The sequence below is a fragment of the Rhinopithecus roxellana genome, chromosome 13 (genome assembly GCF_007565055.1).
Source record: "Rhinopithecus roxellana isolate Shanxi Qingling chromosome 13, ASM756505v1, whole genome shotgun sequence".
Lineage (NCBI taxonomy): Eukaryota > Metazoa > Chordata > Mammalia > Primates > Cercopithecidae > Rhinopithecus > Rhinopithecus roxellana.
This window is the reverse complement of record NC_044561.1, coordinates 18,145,451-18,169,659: the sequence shown is the minus strand read 5'-3', so window position 1 is coordinate 18,169,659 and position 24,209 is coordinate 18,145,451. Positions and strand designations below refer to the sequence as shown.

At 46.4% G+C, this 24,209-nt stretch overlaps 2 protein-coding genes across 5 annotated transcripts in view; both read right to left on the bottom strand.

The window, feature by feature from the left end:
- The window catches only part of LIMK2 (LIM domain kinase 2), a 68,369-nt gene extending 62,598 nt beyond the window's left edge, over positions 1-5,771 (bottom strand). For 2 of the 3 annotated variants that reach the window (XR_747701.2, XM_010360670.2), the window contains exon 1: positions 5,540-5,771. Coding sequence is in view for 1 of the 3 variants with exons in the window: in XM_010360670.2 (XP_010358972.1) it covers positions 5,540-5,555 (16 nt within the window). In the remaining 2 variants the exon portion in view is untranslated. The remainder of the gene's footprint in view (positions 1-5,539) is intronic. The other variant, XM_030915818.1, reaches the window with a different exon arrangement.
- Positions 5,772-10,916: 5,145 nt separating this feature from the next.
- RNF185 (ring finger protein 185) overlaps positions 10,917-24,209 on the bottom strand; it is a 48,343-nt gene continuing 35,050 nt past the window's right edge. For both annotated transcript variants that reach the window (XM_010360669.2, XM_030915819.1), the window contains 4 exons: positions 22,577-22,689; positions 21,163-21,217; positions 15,944-16,061; positions 10,917-13,419 (listed from right to left, as the gene is read on the bottom strand). In XM_010360669.2, coding sequence (XP_010358971.1) covers positions 13,322-13,419; positions 15,944-16,061; positions 21,163-21,217; positions 22,577-22,689 — 384 coding nt within the window. In that variant the 3' untranslated portion in view covers positions 10,917-13,321. The remainder of the gene's footprint in view (positions 13,420-15,943; positions 16,062-21,162; positions 21,218-22,576; positions 22,690-24,209) is intronic.

The following is a 24,209-nucleotide window of genomic DNA, read 5'->3' as shown; positions in this document are numbered from 1 at the left end:
ACCATAGTTCTAGTCTCCAAAGCCTGTCTTTTTTTTTGAGAAGGAGTCTCGCTGTCACTCAGGCTGGAGTGCAGTGGTGCTCACTGCAACCTCCGCCTCCCGGGTTCAAGCAATTCTCTGCCTCAGCCTCCCAAGTAGCTGGGATTACAGGCACCTGCCACCATGCCCAGCTAATTTTTGTATTTTTAGTAGATACTGGGTTTCACCATCTTGGCCAGACTGCTCTTGAACTCCTGACCTCGTGATCCATCCGCCTCAACCTCCCAAAGTGTTGGGATTACAGGCATGAGCCACTACATCTGGCTCAAAGCCTGTCTAACTACATTTTAGACTTTCTTTCCTGGACAAAACCAATTACAGGCAGAAAGACATGATAAAAAAGAATTCCAGGGTGAATGTTCAATGAACACTTTAATGAAACGAGGCATTGGTTTCATGTTCTAGTTAATATTCAATGTAAACTAATAGGTAAAATAGTCTAATTCTTTCTACTACATAAAGATAGATCAAGGATGAGAAAGAAGGTACACTTGTAAGAGACTGCTACAGTTTTAGATCCTCTCATTGAAATAAGATGTGTGATGGTGGGCCCTATTAGCCCTACTCAAGGTTACAGTAACAAGAAGCCAGCCCTGTGCTGGGAATCAGCTCAGCCTCCAGAAGATGCAGAAAATCCACCACAAATGTGGAAAGCCTAATACAGCCCCTTAATCATGTTGGATTTTTATTTAGTTTTGAAATCTTGTGTCATTTTGGACCCTACCCTGCTCTATCACATATCCAGGCCCATCCAAGTCACCCTGGCCTGCCTATGTCAGGAGGCATCTTTTATTGGTTGGTGCCTTCTTCATTCCTGCCACTAAGACCAAGTCTCAGGGCCCACTGTACCCACCTCCAGATTGGTGGCCCTGTGCCCACATCATGACTGTTCCTTCCTCTAAACCTATGGTGTCTACTGTAGACTAGAAACTTCCAAAATCCTCAACCTGGCACTAAACCCTCTAGTCTGGTTGCACCCACCTTCTCAGCTGTACCTTCCATTTCCTATGAATCTTCCACCTCCCAATCCTTGCCTCTACCACATGTATTTGCCACCCTTTATGAAGACCTGAAACTTGCCTTCTTTTGTCTCCTACTCCCAAAGTTTCTTCCCTACTAAGATATCATCTTCCCCACCTTCTTTAAGTCTATTTAAGATTTCTAAAATCTTTTTTTTTTTTTGAGACGGAGTCTCACTCTGTCGCCTAGGCTGGAGTGCAGTGGCCGGATCTCAGCTCACTGCAAGCTCCGCCTCCCGGGTTTGCGCCATTCTCCTGCCTCAGCCTCCCAAGTAGCTAGGACTACAGGCGCCCACCACCACGCCCGGCTAGTTTTTTTGTATTTTTTTAGTAGAGACGGGGAAGATTTCTAAAATCTTAAACCACTTCAAGAAGTATTCCCTAACCAAAACTGATGGCCACCCTGGATGCCCTGCTATTCTTTAAACATGCCAAATGCATTCCCTGACAACTCACTTCTCCTATCGCCTTATCCTACTTCACTTATCTTCAATGGATTTATCCCTGAATATGATGTTCATATATTTACTTGCTGTCTATCTCTTCCCACCAGAACATACACTACATGATGGAAGGGATTTGGTCTATCTTGTTCCTTGCTGTATCCCTAGGGGCCAAAAGTGTTTGGCACATAGCAGGAACTCAATTGTGAATAAATATATGAAGAGAATTCTCCCTCACCTTTGAAATTCTATGATGTTATCATATGCAGGCCTTATAACAGCTTGTCTTATCAATTTTTTTCTTTTTTTTAAGAGACGGGACCTTGCTATGTAGCCCAGGCTGGAATGCAGTGGCTTTTCACAGGTGCAATCCCACTACTGATCAGCATGGGACTTTTGTTTTTTGCCTTAATTACCTTAACCAGACAGTAAGTTTCTCAAAGGCACAAACTATATATAACTCATTTCCACAAATACTTATTAAGGGTTTACCATGTGCCAGACCCCATATGTCTTAAGCAGCCTGGAAAAACTGGAAAGAACACTGAAGAACTCCTACCTTGGTTCTGGCTCTACCACTAGTTGAGTGACCCTGGACAACTCCATTTTCTTCCCTGAGCCTCAGTTTCTTCATATGTAAAACAAGGAGACTATACATTATCTCAAAACTCTCTCCTGGCTCTAACACCTGTTTAAATTTATAAGAGGTAAAACTTGGTCCTGCCCAGTGCCACAGACATCACAGGTACTCAGTAAATATTTGATTTCTTTGTTGTTGATTCTCCGGTTATACAAGGAATCTGAGGTGTCTCAGAATATGGTTTGGATGGGATAACAAGTGAAAGTTTAAGTCCCACTTCCTTCTCAGACTCCGTAGTCAACTTCATTCTGCTATTTGTGCTACAGAGAGGAGGAAGCACTAAACTTTAAGTTGGAAAATATGAACTCTGACCACCACTTATTTAGCTATGGAACCTTGCCATTTCTGGGCCTTAGTCTCCTCATCTATAAAAAAGCCACACTTGGTTGGGTGCGGTGGCTCAGGCCTGTAATCCCAGCACTTTGGGATGCCGAGACAGGCGGATCACAAGGTCAGGAGATCGAGACCATCCTGGCTAACACGGTGAAACCCCGTCTCTACTAAAAATACAAAAAATTAGCCAGGTGTGGTAGCGGGCGCCTGTAGTCCCAGCTACTCGGGAGGCTGAGGCAGGAGAACGGCATGAACCCGGGAGGCGGAGCTTGCAGTGAGCCGAGATCACGCCACTGCACTCCAGCCTGGGTGATAGAGCAAAGACTCCGTCTCAAAAAATAAATAAATAAAATAAATAAATAAAAAGCCACACTTGGCTGGGCACAGTGGCTCACGCCTGTAATCCTAGCACTTTGGGAGGCCAAGGTGGGTGGACTGCCTGAGCTCAGGAGTTTGAGACCAGCCTGGGCAACATGGTGAGACCCAGTCTCTACTAAAAATACAAAAAATTAGCTGGGCGAGGTAGCGCTTCCCTGTAGTCCCAGCTACTCAGGAGGCTGAGGCAGAAGAATCACTTGAACCCGGGAGGTGGAGGGTACAGTGAGTCTGGATCACGCCACTGTACTCCAGCATGGGCAACAGAGTGAGACTCTGCCTCCCCACCCCCCACAAAAAAAGCAAAACACCATATTGACCTCCCAGCTTGAAGGCTCAAAGGCACTACATGCCTTCCTACCCTAGGGCCTTTTTATGCTGTTTCCTCTGCCTGGAATGTTCTGTGAACTTTTTTTGCCAGACTAACTTTTACTTATCTCCAGGGGTCAGCAAAAACTTGCATTTTTAAGAAAAGTAGTCCCTTCAAAAAAAAAAAAAAAAAGTAGAGGATGGGCATGGTGGTTTATGCCTGTAATCCCAGCACTTTGGGAGGCTGAGACAGGAGGATGGCTTGAAACTAGGAATTCAAGACCACCATGGGCAACATAGTGAGACCCTGTCTCTACCAAAACAGAAAAAAAAGTAGAGAATACCCCTCACTGCCTGGTGCACTCTAACAGCACTTATCTCAATTGTTTACCTCAACTATTATTTATTGCAATTGTTAACATTTATTGCAATTGTTATGATTATTTATTGTCCATTTTTAGGATTATAAGCACCACAAAGCCAAGAACTATGTCACCATTGTACTCCCCAGCATTTAGCTAAGTAAAGAAGAATCCAACAAATATTCTTTGAATGAAAGAATGCATAAATTAGTGCATCTAGAGGCTTTATGCCTCTAGACTACTGTACTGTGAAACCTTTCACAAATTTCTAAGAAACAGGGTTCAAGACAGGCAACCTATATTACACAGCTGTTAGAAAAAGTTACTGGAAATCGGCCGGGCACGGTGGCTCACACCCGTAATCCGAGCACTTTGGGAGGCCGAAGTGGGCAGATCACAAGGTCATCAGGAGTTCAAGACCGGCTTGGCCAAATGGTGAAACCCCATCTCTACTAAAAATACCAAAAAAACTAGAAGGGCGTGGTGGCAGGCCCCTGTTGTCCCAGCTACTTGGGAGACTGAGGTAGGAGAATCACTTGAACCCGGAAGGCAGAGGTTGCAGTGAGCCGAGATTGTGCCACTGCACCCCAGCCTGGGCGACAGAGCAAGACTCCGCCTCAAAAAAAAAAAAAAAAAAAAAAAAAAAAGTTACTGGAGATCATTTGAGTTGAGGAATTCTGTAAGCTTAAAAAAAATCTTTTTTAAAAGACAAGGTTTTGTTTTTAAAAGATGAGGTCTCGCTATATTGCCCAAGCTGGTCTCGAATTCCTGGACTCAAGCGATCCTAACTGCCTTGCCCTCCCAAAGTGCTGGGATTACAGGAAAATTTTTTAAGGCATTTCCACCCCCAGCCCTCTCCAGAAGTCTATTATCACCAATGAGGAGAAAATCCCATGCTCCCTTAGTGAGGAAGTGACCCACTGGTAGCCCAGTCCTTGTATTCAGGATGAAGGAAGTGACTGTCCACAGACGGAAAGCCAGGAAGCAGCGGGCAGATAGCCAGCCCCCTCCACCTCAATAGCCTCTTGCCGCCTCTCCAAAGCTTCTGGACGCTGACCCTGGTGGACCCAGAGGCTGGGCCACCCACACAGGTGGCTGGGAAACATAGGAGACAGAAGGTTCCTGCTGCTGGGGGAACAGATAGGGAAGGCAGGAAGCTGCAGGGTGGTGTGTGAGGTGAAGGGGAGGAGACTGCAGGCGCAGCTAACCCAACTCTGAAGCTACCCTTCACCCTTAAGACAACTCTTCCTTCCAGGAGGTGTTTGGCCGCATCCCTCTAGTCTTTAGTCTAGAGAGGCCAAGGGAGCTGCCGCGGGAGGACTCAGAACGCCAGGTGGCCTACTTTCCTCACCTGTAGCGAGATCTTTGAGCCCCAGAAAGAATGGTCCGATCTCTCCTTACCCTTAGTCCTGTCCTAAACCTCAAGGGGCTCCATACTCCCCTATATTCTGCAAAGAGCTCCCAGCCCCGGGGAAATCCCAGGCACCAAGATGCCCGCGAGAAGCCTTGGGTCCTGGCAGGGAAGTCACATCCTCCTTCATTTCCCTCAGAAAACCCAGAACCCCGGGTAACTCTCCTAATTGTCCTGAACCCTAGAGAATCTTGTACTCCTCAAATTCCACAGAGCTTCCACTCTAAGTGAACGCCATGCTTTTCAACTTCCTTAAAAAGGGTTTAATTTGGGGGTCTGCGGCCGCCAGGTTCCTCCAAAAAGCTGGATTCCTGGCAGAGCCAGAATCTCTTCCTCCCAGGGACTTCAACTCGCGGGAAGCCGCCCAACCCGTCTGCCCCTCCGAGCCTTCTGTCTCCAGGATGCCCTGCCTCCCCATTCCCAGAGTCCCACCCTCCAAATGCCTGGGAAGCGCTGTGCCCACCCCGCCTCCCAGCTCTTCTGAGGAGCTCGGACCCACCAGGATCCAACCAGCCCGAAACCCCAGAGAGACCGCCGGTTTCCCTCAGGCGCCATGGACCCGGCCTTCGGAGATAACAGCGGGACAGGGCGGAGCAGCCCTTCCTTACCCGCCAGCGCGGACATGGTCCCGGGAGCGCGGAAATGGGGAGGAGGAGGCGGGGTACACAGCAACCCCCCTCAGCTCCCTACAGCTCTCTTCTGCTCCTGCCGCCGCCGCCTCAGGCGCGGGAGGAGCACAGCCCCAGGCGCCAACGGGATGCACTGCCTACGGCGCCCCGGGAGGACCAAACCACACCTGGCACAGGGGACTGCCCGCCGACGCCCCGCCCCGCCGCTCTCAGGCCCCGCCCCCAGGCTCTGGCTCTGGCTCTGCAGCGGCCCTGGCGCCCCCTAGTGCGAGCGGCGTCCCCTCGAGGTGCTCCCGCTGGTAAGGTTGATTCTGCGCGGGCCGGAAGTCTCAACACGGATCTAGTCCGCACCCATCTAGTCGCCTTCATTTTACAGATAGAGAAAGTTAAGGATCAGAGGCCAAGTTCAACTACCTCGAAATGGCTTCGCTCATTAGGAGGAGAGCTGGGATGGGAGCCCAGGCCTACTGACTGACAGTCCAGAGCTCTTTCCAGTAGTGTTTGGAATCAGGAATATTACAATGGAGGAGCCAGGTCTGTCCCACAAACAGCTTTGAGGATGGACTTTTCTTAGAAGCTTCTAGCTCAGAGAAACCACTTCTCTGCGCCACCATGAGTAAGCGGACAGTAAATAATCTCTAAGTCAAAGATGGTTGCAGGCGACCAACCAGCTTTCGAGGAGCAGATCCTCAGCCAGCCCAATTAGGTACAGAAATGAGCGCAGGACGCTGGAGCTTGTGCGCCCCATTGGAAGACGAGCACTCCTCTGCAGGAACATGGGCCTACCATTCCCAAGTCTTCCAGCTTTTCAAAACATGCCAAAAATCCAGATGTTTAGGTGAAATTTGCCACTTTAAAAAATGTTGATAGCATCAAAAAGTTTTTAAAATGCCATGTAGACCAAATGAAACACACCTGGCCACTAGATTTGCCGTGTGGGCTGCCAGTTTAGAATCTTCTATGAGGAGGAGGGATCACAGGACTGAGTTAGGACAGCTGACTGGGTTATGGCAGCTGCTAGCTGGCTGAGTAGCTTTGAGAACCACTTCCGCTCATTAGGTTTGGATGGAGATTGGGGTCCTCTGTGTGATTAAGGTATTAACACATCATCAGCCAGGTCAGCTGGTCCCTGATGACCCACCCTCCCATCGGATTCTCTCACGCTGGGTCTTTCACAATTGTCATTTCCTTAGATCAGATTTAGATCACGGGAAAAGTGTCCAAATGACCAGAAAGAGGATGGGGACCAGGAAAATGGATTCTGTCCCCTGCGCCCCCCACCCCTAACCAAAGACAAAGTTCAACCCAACTGCCTCTGGTCCCAGCAGTTGGGTAAGTAAAGACAAAGGCAAAGGCGAGCACAATTCTCTTTCTTCCTGCTCTAATTCAAACCAGATGCCAGTCAGATTTTTCTCCTCTGGGTGTGGCAGGTGGCTCACGATGTCCTGAGTGTGCACAAAGTGCTGGGGAGGCTCTGTCCCACTTCCGTTAATTCCTGGGAACTCTTTTCAGTACTCAGTTTTATAGTTTCTGAGGAAATCAGTATAGTAAACACAAGATTGTGTATTGAATTAAAGTGACAGGAATCCAGGGACTCTCCTGACAAGCTGCCTCATGGCTAGCAAACAGGGGACAGGGACTTTCCCCATCCTTCCTACAGAAAGATGTAACACTGTATTTTCCCAGGCAACAAAGCACTGGCATCCTGGGAACCAAAGCCTCCTGGGTGTCTTCCCTCTCCCTCTGCTCCACACCAAGGCACCCAGGTCTATCTCTTCTCCCTCATTCCCTCTCACATTCCACTTCCTCCTACCTCCAGCATCAGGGTCTTCACCAGCAGGGAGTTGGGGACTAGCCAAGTCCCCCAAGTTTCTCCCAGGGAAGTTCAGGCGACTCTGAGAAATGCAAGTTGAAAATGTAATGGAAGGGAATAGCTTTCTGTAGAAATGTTATAGCCAAGAGATATATTGTTAATATGGACCCAAAGAACATTCCAGAAATCACCTGTGAACTCAAGGGGGACTTCTGGAGGGTAGAGAAGGCCAACTGAGTTTCAAAAGCACCCAAGTTACCTGTCCACAGTTTGTTTCACTGGCCATGGCTTGATCAGTCCCTAGGGCCAGATCCTGCCAGCTGCCTCACAGTCAACTCTCTGAGCCTAGGATCCTGAAACCTAGATCTTGAAAAACAACTCAAGGTTCTGCCCTCTTGAAGGTACTGGTCCCACTGGTACCCAAGCAGACTTGCCCAGTGTCACCTCCACTTACTTCCAAAGAAGCCAGTCTTGGCCCTCCCTGAATCATACTACCCAAAACGGACTGGTTAATCTTCCAAAAGTATGTTTCTGGACCTGTCATCTCTCTGTTCAAAACCCTTCAACAGCACCCCATGGCCTACAAAATAAAAGCCAAACCAGCCCTCATGAGCTGACTACATCTCCCGCTGTGGACTTGTCTCTCTATTCCCTTCACTCCAGGACTCTGCTTTTTCCTGAGCGTATCCTGCCTTGCACCACTTGCCATTCCTACAACAACCAGCTCTCCATGTTCTCTGTAATTTTGTGCCCGACTCTGCCCAGAGTGCAGTCTTGTTTCTCAACTCTAGATGATCAGAAGTGGCTTCTATAACATCACAAAGTAGGACTACGAGACATTAAGTGCCTCCAGATAAGACACACCAAGTATATACTATCACCCATGACATAGTCTTACAAAACAAAAATAATAAGCTTGAACCTGGTCAAGCTTCTAGATCTAACAACCAACTTACAGGAAATACATGGGGAAGAGGAACTTAATAACATTCCCATGACGCAAACAGCAAAACTGACACTGTGGGAAATGCAACAGGACGAATAACCTAGTTTCTTTAACAGATAAACCGCACAGTAGAAAAAATTTCATAGACAGGCCAGGCGAGGTGGTTCACGCCTCTAATTCCAGCATTTTGGGAGGCCAAGGCGGGTGGATCACGAGGTCAGGAGATCAAGAGCATCCTGGCTAACACGGTGAAACCCCGTCTCTACTAAAAATGCAAAAAAAATTAGCCAGGCATGGTGGCAGGTGCCTGTAGTCTCAGCTACTTGGGAGGCTGAGGCAGGAGAATGGTGTGAACCCAGGAGACGGAGCTTGCAGTGAGCCGAGATCACGCCACTGCACTTCAGCCTGGGCGACAGAGCGAGACTCTGTTACACACACACACAAACACAAAAAATTAGCTGGGCATGATGGCGGGCGCCTGTAGTCCCAGCTACTCGGGAGGCTGAGGCATGAGAATCGCTTGAACCTGGGAGACAGGGGCTGTAGTGAGCTGGGATCACACCACTGCACTCCAGTCTGGGTGGCAAGTGAAACCCCGTCTCAAAAAAAAAAAAAAAAAAGATTTCAGAGACAAATAATAGCAATGTATGAAAATGATTTGGATCTCAATTGAAACAACACAAGTTATGAGATAACTAGGGAAATCTGAACAATGTGTTTGGATATATGATGATTTTAAGACATTTTTAAAAGGTATTTTGCTTTTTTTTTTTTTTTGAGATGGAGTCTTGCTCTGTTGCTCAGACTGGAGTGCACTGGTGCAATCTTGGCTCACTGCAATCTCTGCCTCCCGGGTTCAAGCGATTCTCCTGCCTCAGTCTCTCCAGTAGCTGAGACTACAGGTGTATGCCACTACTCCTGGCTAATTTTTTGTATTTTAGTAGAGACAGGGTTTCACCATGTTGCCCAAGCTGGTTTCGAACTCCTGAGCTCAGGCAATCTGCCTGCCTCAGCCTCCCAAAGTGCTAGGATCACAGATGTGTGCCATCGCATCCAGCCTATTTTGCTTGTTTTTAAAATACTTGAGATGCATATTAAAATACTTAATAGATCACATATGACTGGGGTTTGTTTCAGAATAGTTCAGACAGTGGGAGAGGAACAGTGTGCAGGAGGTATAGATGCAACAAGACTGATCTGAGTTGATAGTTACTGGAGTTGGGTGATGGATACATGGAGGCTTTATTGTCCTGTTCTGCTACTGTTTTTTTTTTTTTTTTTTTTTTCCCATCAAAAACAAAAACCTAAGGCTGGGCATGGTGGCTTACAACTGTCATTCCAACACTTTAGGAGGCTGAGGTGGGAGAATCTATTGAGATCAGGAGTTCCAGGCTGCAGTGAGCTGTGATCACACCACTGCACTCTGCCAGGGCACTCGAGTAAGACCTTGTTTCTAAAAGGGTTTGTTGCCCTGGCTGGAATGCACTAGCATGATCACAACTCACTGCAGCCTTGATCTCCCAGGCTCAGGTGATCCTCTCGCCTCGGCCTCCCTCCCGGATAGCTGGGACCACAGGCATGCACCACTGTGCCTGGCTAATATTTTTTATTTTTGTAGAGAGAGAGTCTCCCTGTGTTGCCCAGGCTGGTCTCAAACTCTTGGCCTCAAGCGATCCTCCCACCTCAGCCTCACAAAGTGCTGGGGTTTGTAGGTGTGAGCCACCATGCCTGGCCTAAAAATCTTTCAAAAAAGAAAAAAAAAAAACTCATTTTTTCTCATTGGGCTTATGAGCTCCTGAAGTTCCCTTACCTTTGCATTCCCCACTGTATCTTGGTACAATTTGATAACTGTGAGATCAAAATCTAACAGGAAGAAAAAAAGCTCTTTTCAGAGGAAGTACCTGTAGCTCTGGCATGTTGGGGAGCCTGAGGTTGGGCCAGATTTGTAATCTCAGCAACATCATCCATCTCACACTACACCCTGCTACTAAGGAACCTTAGGGAAGGACACACCTTCTGCTCCAGAGAAAGGACTTGGCTGACAGCCCACCTGCCCTGTTACTAAACAGATGGAGAGATGCTGACAGTGAGTAACCTATGATTGTCCTAAAGGCTCTGATAAGCAACAAGCTAGGCTCCACTGTGGCAGCTTGTCACTTATCAAGCTCAGGAATGCCACGTACTTGTCAGGACTGGGGCTGCCTGTCAGACAGGTTTTATCTTGGGCAAGTCTGTGTATGAAGCCAGGCCTCCAGCCTACATTTATCATCTCTAATTATCGATAGCTGTTTAAAGACTTTCTTTCCTTTTTTTGTTTTTGTTTTTTTAAGAGACATTCTCGCTGTCGCCCAGGCTGGAGTTCAGTGGCATGATCATAGCTCAATGCAGACTTCAAACTCTGGGCTCAAGCAATCCTCTCGCCTCAGCCTCCAGAGTAACTAGGACTACAGGCATAAACCATGCCCAGCTTCTTTGAAGACTTTCATCCTCAGTGTGAAATTACCGAGGATACACAGGAGCCTCCATGAGGGCATACCAGTGTGACTACTCCCCACCCATTCACCCTCCATGACATAGACAAGAAGCCCAAGCTCATAGTAATGTAAAACCATTTGTTTAATTCTAAATCAAATCACTTTCACAACAGTGAAAATTAGTGACTGGCTAAAGTGTGCCACTGTACATATCATCATTTTCTGACTGGGGTCAGGACCTGGTCCTAGTCCACAAGGGTGGCAGGAGGATGGAGGCTAAGAACACAGAAAACACACAAAAGAAAGGAAAGCTGCCTTGGCAGAAGGATGAGGTGGTGAGCTTGCCGAGGGGTGGTGGGAAGGGGGCTCCCTGTTGGGGCCGAGCCAGCAGTCCCAAGTCAGCTCTCCTGCCTTAGCTCCTGGCAGACGGTGAGTGGGGACCCACAAGGTTCAAAATCAAACGGCATTTGGCCAGCCTGGCTTTACTAACAGGTTCCCAGAGTGCCTCTGTTGGTTGAGCTCTCCTGGGCTCACTCCATTTCACTGAGTCCAAATGATTCATTTTGCTACCCACAACTTTTCATTGTTCTTCTGGAAACCCATTTTTGTTGAGTCCATCTGACTGAAGTCCTCTCTCCCTCCACTAGTTGGGGCCACTGCACTGAGGGGGGGTCCCACCAATTCTCTCTAGAGCAGAGACACTCCAGAGGCCCCTTCAACTTTGGGGATTTCCAGAAGATGATAAAAAGAGCACTCTTGAGTGGGTGCCCAGGAATGTGTAAAATCTGTCAGGCACACTAAAGCTGGTGGCTTCTTCCTACCAAGTGGATTTGGCAAATGAACCACCTACTCAATACTTTATATTTTGTCTGTTTAAACACTGAACTCTGGTGTTGCCAAGTACAAAGGAGAAGGGGTGAGGGCTATGAAGAGGGCACGGCTTCCCTCATCTTCCTCAAGATCTTTGTTTCCACAAACTATGCAGTCATAATTGGGAAAAAGCACTAGGTGGGGCTTTCTACCATTTGTTGGTTATTGCTGGGGTTAGCCAGAAGCAGTGTGGATGGCAAAGTAAGAGAGAGGCCCAGAGGAAGCCCATCTCCCCCCAGCTTTGAGATCTCCAGAAAGAGGCTGGATTTCTGGGATGAAGCCTAGAAGGCAGAGCAAAAACTGTTCCACCAGGTGAACGGTCCTACCTACTTGGTAACTATACTTCCTCAATAAGATTCAAAGGAAGCAGCCTGTGAAACTGAAAATCAAATCAAAGTATTGGGAAGACTAATTTCCCCTCGATTCCACAGGAGGGAAGACCACACAGTATCATTGTGCTGGGGCTCCCCAGGCCCTGCACCTGGCTTTACAAATCATCAGCGGTTGTCTGCTTGGAAGTCACATGCTTCCCTGGTCTTAGCACACATAACAGGAGTTTTCGGGGAACTCTATCAAGCCAAACCAAAATCAGGGTCACATGTGGGCTTCCCCTTCCCTTGCCTCTTCATGAAGGACAACTTGGCTTCTGAGGATGGTGGTCTTCTGCATGCAGTTGGGCTGACCTAACAAAGCCCCCAGTTTCCTGTGGCAGGTTCTGGGAGAGGATGCATTCAAGCCTCTGCAGCCTAGGGGACAGGGCTGCTTGTTCGGTTATTCCTGCATCGGAGCTCCAAATCCCACCAAAGTCCTGACTCCAGGTCTTTCCTAATGCACAGTAGTCAGTCTCAGCTTCAGCAGTATTCTTGGCTGTATGTTCTCTGGCAGACAGAGGCAGATGCACATAGTTTTAGGGAGAAAGCTGATGGGAAATCTGTGAGTGAAGTCACATGTCTCACCAGGAATAATTTATGCCAGGAAACCAAGAAGTCATTCAAGTTGTTCTTTGAGGCCAAAGACGCTGAGCACAGCCCAGAGCCAATAAAAGATTTGAGTCTCTGGTGAATTCATGAAGTGACCCCAGCTTTAGCTGCTGTAATTATTTTTATGGGACAGCAATTTCTTGCATCTCTACAGAGGAAGAGGAGGGGGAGGGGGAGGAAAGAGAACAGAGCGGCACTGGGATTTGAAAGGGGAACCTCTCTTATCTGAGGAGCCCCCACTGGCTTCAGAGGCAACTTACCAAGGGGTATTTAAAGAGATGAAAATTTCCAGAAATACCATTTGGTGCATCCTTTTGTTTTTGTAATATTAAACTCAGTTGAAATTATACTCTGACAGTTTCTCTCTTTCTGCCTCTTCCCTCTACAAAGTCAGGACCTGCTGAACTGGTTGAAACAAGATTTCATGGTGTCACCCATGAGAGAGGACTCAATGCCAAGGCCTGAGGTTATAGGGTGTTTACAGCAGTGGCAATACTCAGGGGTCATCGCCAACTGGTCTCGAGTTCCAAAGCTCTGATGGAGAAACAAGACTCCTTGATGTGTTACTGATCCCACTGATTCCAGGAGTCAAGATTAGCCAGGAAGCCAAACACCAGGAGTTGGGGTGGCACGTCACCAGTTCAGAGCCCTGCCACGGATGTAGGCAGGAGCCCAGAATTAGGCGATCAGGAGCCAGAACATGATCACCAGGGCCACAAATAGGAAGAGGCGTGACAGGAACTGCTCATCCACATACTGGGGTGTGCCAGGGACAGCTGGAGAGACAGGAGGGAGAAAACAGGCTGTCAGAACACTGCAGCTATGCACACTACCCACTCAGGCCAGAAGTTGACAGCATTAATCTTGTGTCTCTTTACAACATCAGAATCCTACACACACAAGATTTCTTTTTTTTTTCTTGAAACAGAGTCTCGATCTGTCGTCCAGGCTGGAGTGCAGTGGCACGATGTCAGCTCACTGCAACCTCCACTTCCCAGGTTCAAGCGATTTTCCTGCCTCAGTCTCCTAAGTAGCTCGGATTACAGGCATGCACCACCATGCCTGGCTCATTTTCATATTTTTAGTAGAGATGGGGTTTCACCATGTTGGTCAGGCTGGTCTTGAACTCTTGACCTTGTGATCCGCCTGCCTCCGCCTCCAAAAGTGCTGGGATTACAGGCGGGAGCCACTGTGCCCAACCTTTTTTTTTCTTTTTAAGATGGAGTTTTGCTCTTGTTGCCCAAGCTGGAGTGCAATGGCGCAATCTTGGCTCACTGCAACCTCTGCCTCCTGGGTTCAAGTGATTCCCTTGCCTCAGCCTCCTGAGTAGCTGGGATTACAGGTGTGTGCCACCACACCTGGCTAATTTTTTTTTTTTTTTTTTTTTAATTTTTAGTAGAAACAGGGTTTCACCATGTTAGCCAGGCCGGTCTTGAACTCCTTACCTCAGGTGATCCACCCGCCTCAGCCTCCCAAAGTGTTGGGATTACAGGTGTGAGCCACTGTGTCCAGCCAAAAAAAATGTCTAAACCCCAAATAATATCACGCAAAATGAAACTATGTGGAACAATAACAATAAGGACAAGACATGGTCCAATTTATCATAAAAGGTTTGGCCTGTACATGCAAATAAACCAGCTGATTAACAGAAAACTCTTGCAGGAAATAATGAAAGCAAGCCTACTGTTTGTTAAGTATATTCTATCTGCTAAGTGTTTTGTACATGTTATTATTTGGTGGATATTATTATTTCCATTTTGAGTAGGAAGCAGCTGAAACATAGGTCTGAGGTGACCTGTTCAAGATTGAAAGGCTCAGAAGTCAGTGGCAGAGCTCTGCAGTCTCTCCGCACACTGCCTCTCAAGGGCCCCACAGGGATTGCCTTCCTTTTCCAGAAGAGAACTAGTATCCAGAAAGGCAAAATGTCTTGTCTTTCAAGTTAGTGGCAGACAAACTGGGGTGAGAACCTAAGTCTCCACTCCTCTCTGCTTTGAGAAAAGCTACCATTTAGAGCTCCCTGTCCTGACTTTGGGGGAAGGAGGATAAAATAATCTGTATTCAGGATGATCAAATTGTATCAAGCATGACAAGGGAAAACTGTGACTGTGGCAGAGGAATAAAGTGATCCAGAGTCTAGCCTGGCTGTGGAACTCTACTTAGCTGGGGAATCCAAGGTTAGCCTTGGACCAGGTTAGAAGCATGCAAGCTATCAGGCAGGTTCTTGTTAGCTTCACAGGGATATGCCCTTTCTTCAGGGGAGAGTACTCCCTATCTTTTGGGGTATCCTTCCTCTGAAAAAAAAATGTGAACAGAGGATAAACCTTCAAGGCAGATAAGGTAAGAAAGGGCATTCCCTAGATATCTTGGTGCTGAGATTCCTCAGTTGGATGCTCTGATGGATTCACGAAGACAGGTAGGCAGACAGTCAAGAAAGACTTATAGATCGCCTGCTGTGTACCAAGGACCAGGGTGGGGATGAGAATAACTGGGATGACCCAGTTACCGTCTTTAGGGCATAAGCTCTTGGCGTGAACCACACAATGGTCACTTCTGTACCATACGCTGTGTCCAGTGTACATGAAGCTCCGAGTGCAGGCAGAGCTTAACCGATCATGGCATCTCTGCAGGCTCCACAGTAAGGATCTTGGCTCGGGTGTCGGACTGTGACAGAGTTCAGGGCACCCACCTCATTGCCTTGCGCTATACTGAATGCAGATGGCACTTTCAAGCAGTAGGAGGGAGAAATGCAGCAGCAGTTGGTGGACCTAGGCATGGTTCCCACAGGGCTGAGGCTGCTTGTGACTAGCCTCATGTTGTGTCCTGAAGGAAGCTGGACAGAGATGCCAGAGAATGGATATGCCCTCACTCTTGATGGGTCATTGCGCATTTCCATGTCCCCAAATGGTCAAAGGGGGGAGTAAATGTGCATAACTAGGCTTTTCCTTAGCTGAGTATCACTTGTAGTTTTTCATTTTATAGACATGGGGTATGTCTTGGTAACATTACTGAGCATTTTCTGACCTGTTAAACGGAGCTAATCACACACTTGTTCCATAGGGTGGTTGTGATGATCCCCTGAGCTTAGAATGGAAAGTGCTATAAATATGCCTAATAGTTGGTAAGTGCTCAACATTGTTACCGTGTCTATAAGTGATCTGAAAACAGCTTAAGACATTTTGAAAAGGCTGATTATACATGTAGTGACAATTATCTGTAACTTATATACTGCTGAATTCCAAGAAGTTTTCAAGCAATATTACTAAGATACCTTCCTAATTTCTCAAGGAAATAGGGTCTTACCTGGAGGAGGCCGCCCATCGTTTATATTAAATGCTGTGGCAAATATCCCAAAGGGAAATGCCCCAATTCCAAAAGACATCTGGAAGCCACCATCTCCAAATCCAAATCCTTGAAATCCCTGCATGGAAGAAAGGCAATTAAGGGCAGGAGAATCGGGCAGGTTTCTCCTGTGCCTGTCAAAACTCAACATACCTCATGTTGCCTTGCATGTGGCACCTGCCTCTTCTCCCTACCTTGTGCCACATGTTTCCAAGGTGGGGGACAGCTTTTCCTCCCATATATACACTGAAGTAGAGGCACTCTTGCAAGCCTTAGCTTTTAGCTTAACCCTTTTAGCCTTAGCTTCCAGCTAAGAATCTATGAATGGGCCAAAAAGGACTGGCTCTGACCCAGTGTGAAACAGTCTGCCGACATAAGTCAGCACTCTGAGGGCTTGAGGATATTTTCCAGAGTCCCACATTAGCTAGTAACATCTTCCACATGCTTTATAGCAGCAATATTGACAGTCACCCCTGTGCCCAAGGGAACATCAAAGAAGCTACACATTATCTTTAATAGCAAAAATGTTGAAACCTAATTAGCCAACAATGGAAGTCATGATCAAAATCTTGATACATGCATTCAAAGAACCATTATCCTGACTTAAGCGTTTAACACTGAAAAACTCTTGTGAACAAGTTATCAGACAAAACTGCTTGAACACTGTGGTCACAAGTACATGATAATATGTAGGTATATGGACAAGTTATGGATTAAAATTTCTTCTAATATTGTTATACAGAATTTTTACATTTTAAAACACTTCAATGTTTTCTGATTATAAAAGTAATATATGCTTGCTATAAGAAACTCACACATTACAGAAATAATTGACAAAGAAAGTCAGAGATCTTCTATTCACCTTCCCACTTCACAGTCACTCCACTTTACCTCTGAAATAACCACTGTCAGCAGTTTGGTGTATCACCCTCAGTTTTTTTTCCCTGTGCATGTTTTTTTTTTTTTTGAGACGGAGTCTTGCTCTGTAGCCCGGGCTGGAGTGCAGTGGCCGGATCTCGGCTCACTGCAAGCTCCGCCTCCCGGGTTTACGCCATTCTCCTGCCTCAGCCTCCCGAGTAACTGGGACTACAGGCGCCCGCCACATCGCCCGGCTAGTTTTTTTGTATTTTTTTAGTAGAGACGGGGTTTCACCGTGTTAGCCAGGATGGTCTCGATCTCCTGACCTCGTGATCCACCCGTCTCAGCCTCCCAAAGTGCTGGGATTACAGGCTTGAGCCACCGCGCCCGGCCTCCCTGTGCATGTTCTACACCACATCATCTTTCACATGAAAAGATTCAATAGGAACAATATTGTGAATAAATAACTCCCTTTTTTAAAGCATGAGCTCTGTGGTAGGCACCATTGTTAAGCACTAGGACACATAAACCATGTTTAATTTTTACATTAGCTTCATCTGCATTTCACAGATGACCAAACTGAGGCTTGGAGAGGTGAAATAACTTGACCAAGGAGTACAGTTTAGATCTAAAACTAGGTCAGTTTGATCTGAAAACACATGCTTTTCTTTTTCTTTTCTTTTTTTTTTTGAGACAGGGTCTCGCTCTGTCACCCAGGAGTGCAATGGTGCAATCATGGCTCACTGTAGCCTCAACCTCCCAGGCTCAAGCAATTCTCCCATCTCAGCTTCTTGAGTAGCTGGGACCACAGGTGTACCCCTCCATGCCTGGCTAACTTTTAAACTTTTTGTACAGATAGAGTCTCACTTTGTTGCTCAGGCTGGTCTCAAACTCCTGGGCTCAAGTGATCCTCCCACCTTGGCCTCCCAAAGGGCTGGGATTAGAGGCCAGAGCCACTGTGCCCGGCCTTCATGCTCTTAATTACTGTGCACATCTTTCAAACATTTTTGTCTCTTCCCCTGCATCTCTGATGAGAAGTTTAGAACAAATGATTTAAAAAATAATAAAAAGAAGACAGACTATTGAGCCAAATGCTCTTCACAAAGAGCTCAATGGCCTTCATTTATGAGTCTTTTGCAAGTCACAAAAGTAGCTGCTCTCTGTCACACACTGAGCAGCCTGGCATCTAGTTCCAAGCTTCCTGCCAGATGGTATCACCTAGAAAGCCTAACAGCTGACTTAATGAGAGGGCAAACCTAAAGGGAAGCAAAACAAAGAGTTTCCATTTCCTCAATACAAAATGCCTCCTACTCAGTTCAAGGTTGAATCCAAGGGCTCCTGGGACTGAGGCTGCCTTACTTGGGAAGGTGAAATTGTTTCATCAGGAACCACAGATTCATTCAGTGCAATCCTGAGGACTAACCATTCTGCTTCCCTTCTAGCAACATCCATATGATCTCACCAGTCTGCACATTTGGTGGGATTATGTTCCTGGGCCAGAGTATGCCAAAAAAAAAAAAAAAAAAAAAAGTCACTAGCAGCTGCAGGTGCTTATAAATGCTAGCCGTATGCACTTCGGTCATTAAGACCAGGGCCTCTGGCTTCCAGGGGCCTCTGATTCCTGCATTAGTTGCTAATGCTCTGTAGGAAACCAAAACCTGGGAATGTTAAAGTGGTGTCACCTGGTGGTCAAGAGCAGCAACTTCAATACCAGCCACATCTGGGTTTCAGCACTCTATGTGTGGCCCTGGACAGATCACTTTACCTATTTAGGCCTCAGTTTCCTCCTCCATTAAATGAGTTGATGTGAGGCTTAAATGAGATCATGCATATAAAGCTCTTAACATATAGTTATTTCCATATAGTAACAGTTCAACAAGTGTTCACTGCTAGTATTATTAAGTGTAATCTGGAGAAAAGAACCTTAAGAACCTTAATTTCTTTCTTTTTCTTTTTTTTTTTTGAGACGGAGTCTCGCTGTATTGGTGCAATCTCAGATCACTGCAACCTCTGCCTCCCAAGTTCAAGAGATTCTCCTGTCTCAGCCTCTCGAGTAGCTGGGACTACAGGCACATGCCACCATGCCCAGCTAATTTTTGTGTTTTTAGTAGAGACAGGGTTTCACCATATTGGTCAAGCTGGTCTCGAACTTCTGACCTCAGGTGATCCACCTGCCTCGGACTCCCAAAGTGACTCATTACAGGCATGAGTCACCGTGCCCAGCCAAGAACCTTAATTTCTATCAAGATCCCTGACTCAATAATCCTACTCCTGGAAATCCTAATAAAATGCCATTATTCAAACTCAAAAAATCAAAAAAGAAAAAAGTGGCAGTGCGCGGTGGCTCACACTTGTAATCCCAGCACTTTGGTAGGCCGAGGAGGGCAGATCATCTGAGCTTGGGAGACCAGCCTGACCAACATGGAGAAACCCTGTTTCTACTAAAAATACAAAAATTAGCCAGGTGTGGTGGCACATGCCTGTAATCCCAGCTACTCTGGAGGCTGAGGAGAACTGTTTGAACCCAGGAGGCAGAGGTTTTGGTGAGCCGAGATCGCACCAACGAAACTCCAGCCTGGGCAACAAGAGTGAAACTCCATCTCAAAAAAATAAAAAAAAAAAAGTGTGCAGAGATAGTCACTGTAGCATTATTATTTAAACAGCAAAATGGGGAAACAACTAAAAGGTCCTTCGATGAGGAAAACCCAAATTATAATGAATCAAAACTCAATGAGTTCCCAGTAATAGCATGGAAAAATAAAAAATAATAAAAAAACTCAGTGGGATAAATGGCAGCCTAAATAATAAAGAGGACACTTCAGAGCATCATGGAAAACCTGCCAAAATTAAATTTTAAAGCAAACAGAATGGTGATGGCTACATAAAAATACATATGCATAGCATACAGATAAAGAGAACATGAGGAAATGAGAATATACTTGTTCTGGGCTCTTGGCAATGTGGGTAAATATTTTGCTTTTAAAATTTCTTTAACATTTTAACAGAATTTTTTTTTTTTTTTTTTTTTTTTTTTTGAGACAGAGTCTCACTCTGTCGCCCAGGCTGGAGTGCAGTGGCCAGATCTCAGCTCACTGCAAGCTCCGCCTCCTGGGTTCACGTCATTCTCCTGTCTCAGCCTCCTGAAGCTGGGACTACAGGCGCCCGCCACCTCGCCCAACTAGTTTTTTATATTTTTTAGTAGAGACAGGGTTTCACCGTGTTAGCCAGGATGGTCTCAATCTCCTGACCTCGTGATCCGCCCGTCTCGGCCTCCCAAAGTGCTGGGATTACAGGCTTGAGCCACCGCGCCCGGCCCAGAATTTTTTTTAAGAGTAACATTTGATGTAAATATGCAAAAAAATTTTAAATGTTTTTGTTCCTAGCCACTAGACCACTAGAGATAAATGTGCAATTTTTTTTTAGCCAGTAATTTTACTTCTAAGAATTTATCCTAAGCTAGGCACAGTGGTTCACGCCTGTAATCCTAACACTTTGGGAGGCTGAGGTGGGAGGATTGCTTGAGCCCAGGAGTTAGAGACCAGCCTGGGCAACATAGTGAGACCTTGTTTCTACCAAAAAAACAAACAAACAAACAAAAAAACTAGCTGGGCATGGTGCCGTGCACCTGTGGTCCCAGCTACATGGGAGGCTGAGGTAGACCGCTTGAGCCCAGGGTGTCAAGGCTACAGTGAACCATGATCACGCCACTGCACTCCAGCCTGGGTGACAGAGTGAGACCCTGTCTTATTCTAATAAAATAACAGTGAATAGGCTCACAAATTTATCTATAAGTTCATCAGGATATTTTTTAAATTGGAAAAAGAAAGCTGCTAAATGTCTAACAAAAGATTGAATTATGTTAAATCCACACAACTAAATGCTAAACAGCTAGTTAGTAAAATATTGCTGGTAATGTAAAATCTCAAGATAATACTAAGACTCCCACTCACACAAAGAAGGCACTAAATATCTGTAGAACAAATGAAATTTTAAGAGAGGGTTACAAAACAGGAGCCACATATTGTAAAAAAAAAAAAAAAATTGTAAAATGTATACACACATCTATAAAACACACGCATAGATTTATAAAATTTGTGTGTATATATAATTATAGAAAAATGGAAAAGAAAATAGAACCAAAATGTTTCCAGTGGTTACCTCTGGATTGGTGTGGTTATAAGTGATTTTTTCCCCCTTTTCCTTTCTGTATTTTACAAGTTTTCCTGTACTTTTATAATCAAGGAGAAATATTGTAAGGCTAAGAAGGAAACTTCTAAAGCCATCAGCTCATTTGTAGAAGCTTCTCCTAGAATGTTCCTCACCCCTCTATTCTCCGGCTCTGGCCTCTGTCCTTGAGGACGAGGAGGGGTCTTCTCTCTGAAACAGAAATGGTGTAAAATAAGTCTATTACAAATTGCTTTGAGTTGCTTCCTGTGAGGACCTGGAGCTCTTCACCAACAGGGTCAGGGCCATAGCCTCTTTCTTGCCCAGGACATGAACTTATGTCAAATTAATTTTCCAAATACTAACTCTTCATTCTACCTGCAACTGTTCTTCCCACCCGTATAGAGGACCAGGGAGAAAATCAGCTTGTTATGAGATATTCACCAGATTGCACTACAGCCTTCTCCTCTTACAGAGATCCTGACTCAGACTGGTTAGGAATCATGGCCAGATGCCTTCCCTGGGCCTGTCACAGATACCAGAAATTCCAAATCCATACTGGAACAGAGGGTGGGTTGTCAGCAGTAAGGACTGAGGTTCATGGTTTCTCTGACCTTCCCCTACTAACTTCAGTTCTATCTCGCACTATTCTTGGGCAAATACCCGATGCTATTATTTTTGAGCCTCACCCCCTCTGATCACTCAACCCATGAATACTCAACTGAGGGCTGAGTTATACAATAAGCATTATGCAGGATGTTACAATACTAAGACTGATGACAGACCCAACTCTTGAGGTGTTCATGGTTTCAACGGGGATAGAGCCAATCACATGACAGTGTGGTGGGAAATGGGTGAGAGCAACTAATGTGGAGAAGACAGACCGCTTCAAGGAAGAGGGGACTTTAGGGCTGCTCATAAGAGATGAGTAGAAGTTAGAGGAGAAGGTGGGGGTAGAGGGGTAGCTCGAGCAGGACTGGGGAGGGAAGAAGGCAGAAGAGAGAGCAAATACACAGGCTGATAAATGTGAAAGAGCAAGTCCCTTTAAGAGAAGTCTAATATGTTGGGTACACAGCATATGCTAGGGTAGGTGGGAGAAGGTAAGAGATTCTTCGGGAAAGCTTGGGGATGCCAAACCATGAAAGGTTCTCAGTACTTGTGTTTGTGAAACGCTGGACCCATCCACATCTCCATTTCTAGAAATCCCAGACTCCACAAAGTCATCCAGATCCTGTTTCCTCTCCCCCGATGCTTCATATATCACTGATGCAGCAACACTACTCCCTGGAGCCTCTCCTGCTACATATCCTGCTTCCCAGGCTGTAGAAGTGCTCTTTCACAGTGCTCTGTACACTTGTGATTGTGATGTCTGTCCACTGCTGGGTCCCAGCAAGCGGCAACTTGGATCCCCTCTCTTCCCTCCCCTCCTAGCTGACTCTCATCTGGATGAGACTGCTTTGAAACCAAGGGATCATCTAGTACTAAGTAAAGGGTGGGGTTAGGGGATGCTGAATGGGAATGAATTCATGTCCAAGGGTGGAAGTGGGTGGGAGAGGCATCCTAAGTCCTCACCTGGGGTCCTGTTGCCCAGTGCTGCCCCTTCCATAGAGGGGGATGACCTTGTCTCGGCTGATGCCAGCTTTGCAAACGGGACACACCTGTCTGTTAGGTCTGGTCTCCAACCACTGCAAACAGGAGAGAAAAATGCATGAATGGCCCAAGACCCGCCAGAGTGATCAGCCAGAGCCACCACAACAACACAGGCCAGAGGCCTCAAACCGGGAAACACCAGCATGAGCAGGAAACACCTCAAGGAATCTGACTCCTGTTCCTTCTCCTAGCATTCAACAAATACTTGCCAGTGATAAAATCAAAATTGCCTTTAAATATCATCATAACTGGCTGGGTGTGGTGGCTCATGCCTGTAATCCCAGCACTCTGGGAGGCGGAGGTGGGTGGACCACCTGAGGTCAGGAGTTCAAGAGCAGCCTGGCCAACATAGTGAAGCCCTGTCTCTACTAAAAATACAAAAATTAGCCAGGTGTGGTGGCGCATGCCTTTTGTTCCAGCTACCCGGGAGGCTGAGGCAGGAGAATCACTTGAACCCGGGAGGCGAAGGTTGCAGTGAGCCGAGATTGCACCACTGCATTCTAGCCTGGGTGACAAGACTCTGTCTCAAAAAAAAAAAAAAAAAAAAAAAAAAAAATCATCACAATTAAACAGGCTTCTTCATGCTTTGTTTCTCTCTAGGGCTTCCTAGCAACATAGGGGGAGGGAAGCTGCAAGCCTGGGGCTGTCAAGTGTGACATACCCAGCATCAATTTAGGCTGCTGGTGTTTAACTTTAAATCCCCACCTTCCCAGTAGGAGCAACTGTATTTTCCTGTCAAAAAGACAAAAAAACTAGCTGGGTGTGGTGGCATGCACCTGTAATCCCAGCTACCCAGGAGGCTGAGGCACAAGAATCGCTTGAACCCAGGAGGCGGAGGTTCCAGTGAGCCAAGATCTCACCATTGCACTCCAGCCTGGGCAACAGAACAAGACTCTGTCTCAAAAAAAAAAAAAAAAAATTAATTTTCTTAAAAAAAACAAGTGATATAATTTTTTTTTTAAATTTCTTTTTGGTTTTTTGGTGCTTTTTTTTTCGAAACAGAGTGTCACTCTGTCACCCAGGCTGGAATGCAGTGGCGCAATCTCAGCTCATTGCAACCTCCGCCTCCCAGATTCAAGCGATTCTCATGCCTCAGCCTCCCTAGTAGCTGGGACTATAGGCGTGCACCACCATGCCCGGCTAATTTTTGTATTTTTTGTAGAGACGGGATTTTGCCATGTTGGCCAGGCTGTTCTCAAACTCCTTGCCTCAAGTGATCCACCTGCCTCAGCCTCCCTAAGTGCTGGAATTACAGGCGTGAGCCACCACGCCTCACCAAAACGTGTTTTTATAGACATTCTATAAACATGAATCTAGGACTTCAGGGCTGAGGAGACAGCAGCATTGAGTGATTTTATTTCATACTCTTGCTGTTCATAGCTCCAAAACTAATGTGTTATGTGTTCTTCATAAACTCACAGTCAATATGTTCTACCAGGTCCTGCTGGGGACAGAATGTGCAGCCCTGTTCCCACCTTCTTTCTCCCATCCAGATTCTGAAGCTTTAGCAGTCTGGAACTTCTGTCCTCCCCTACATTCCTAGGCCACCTACAAG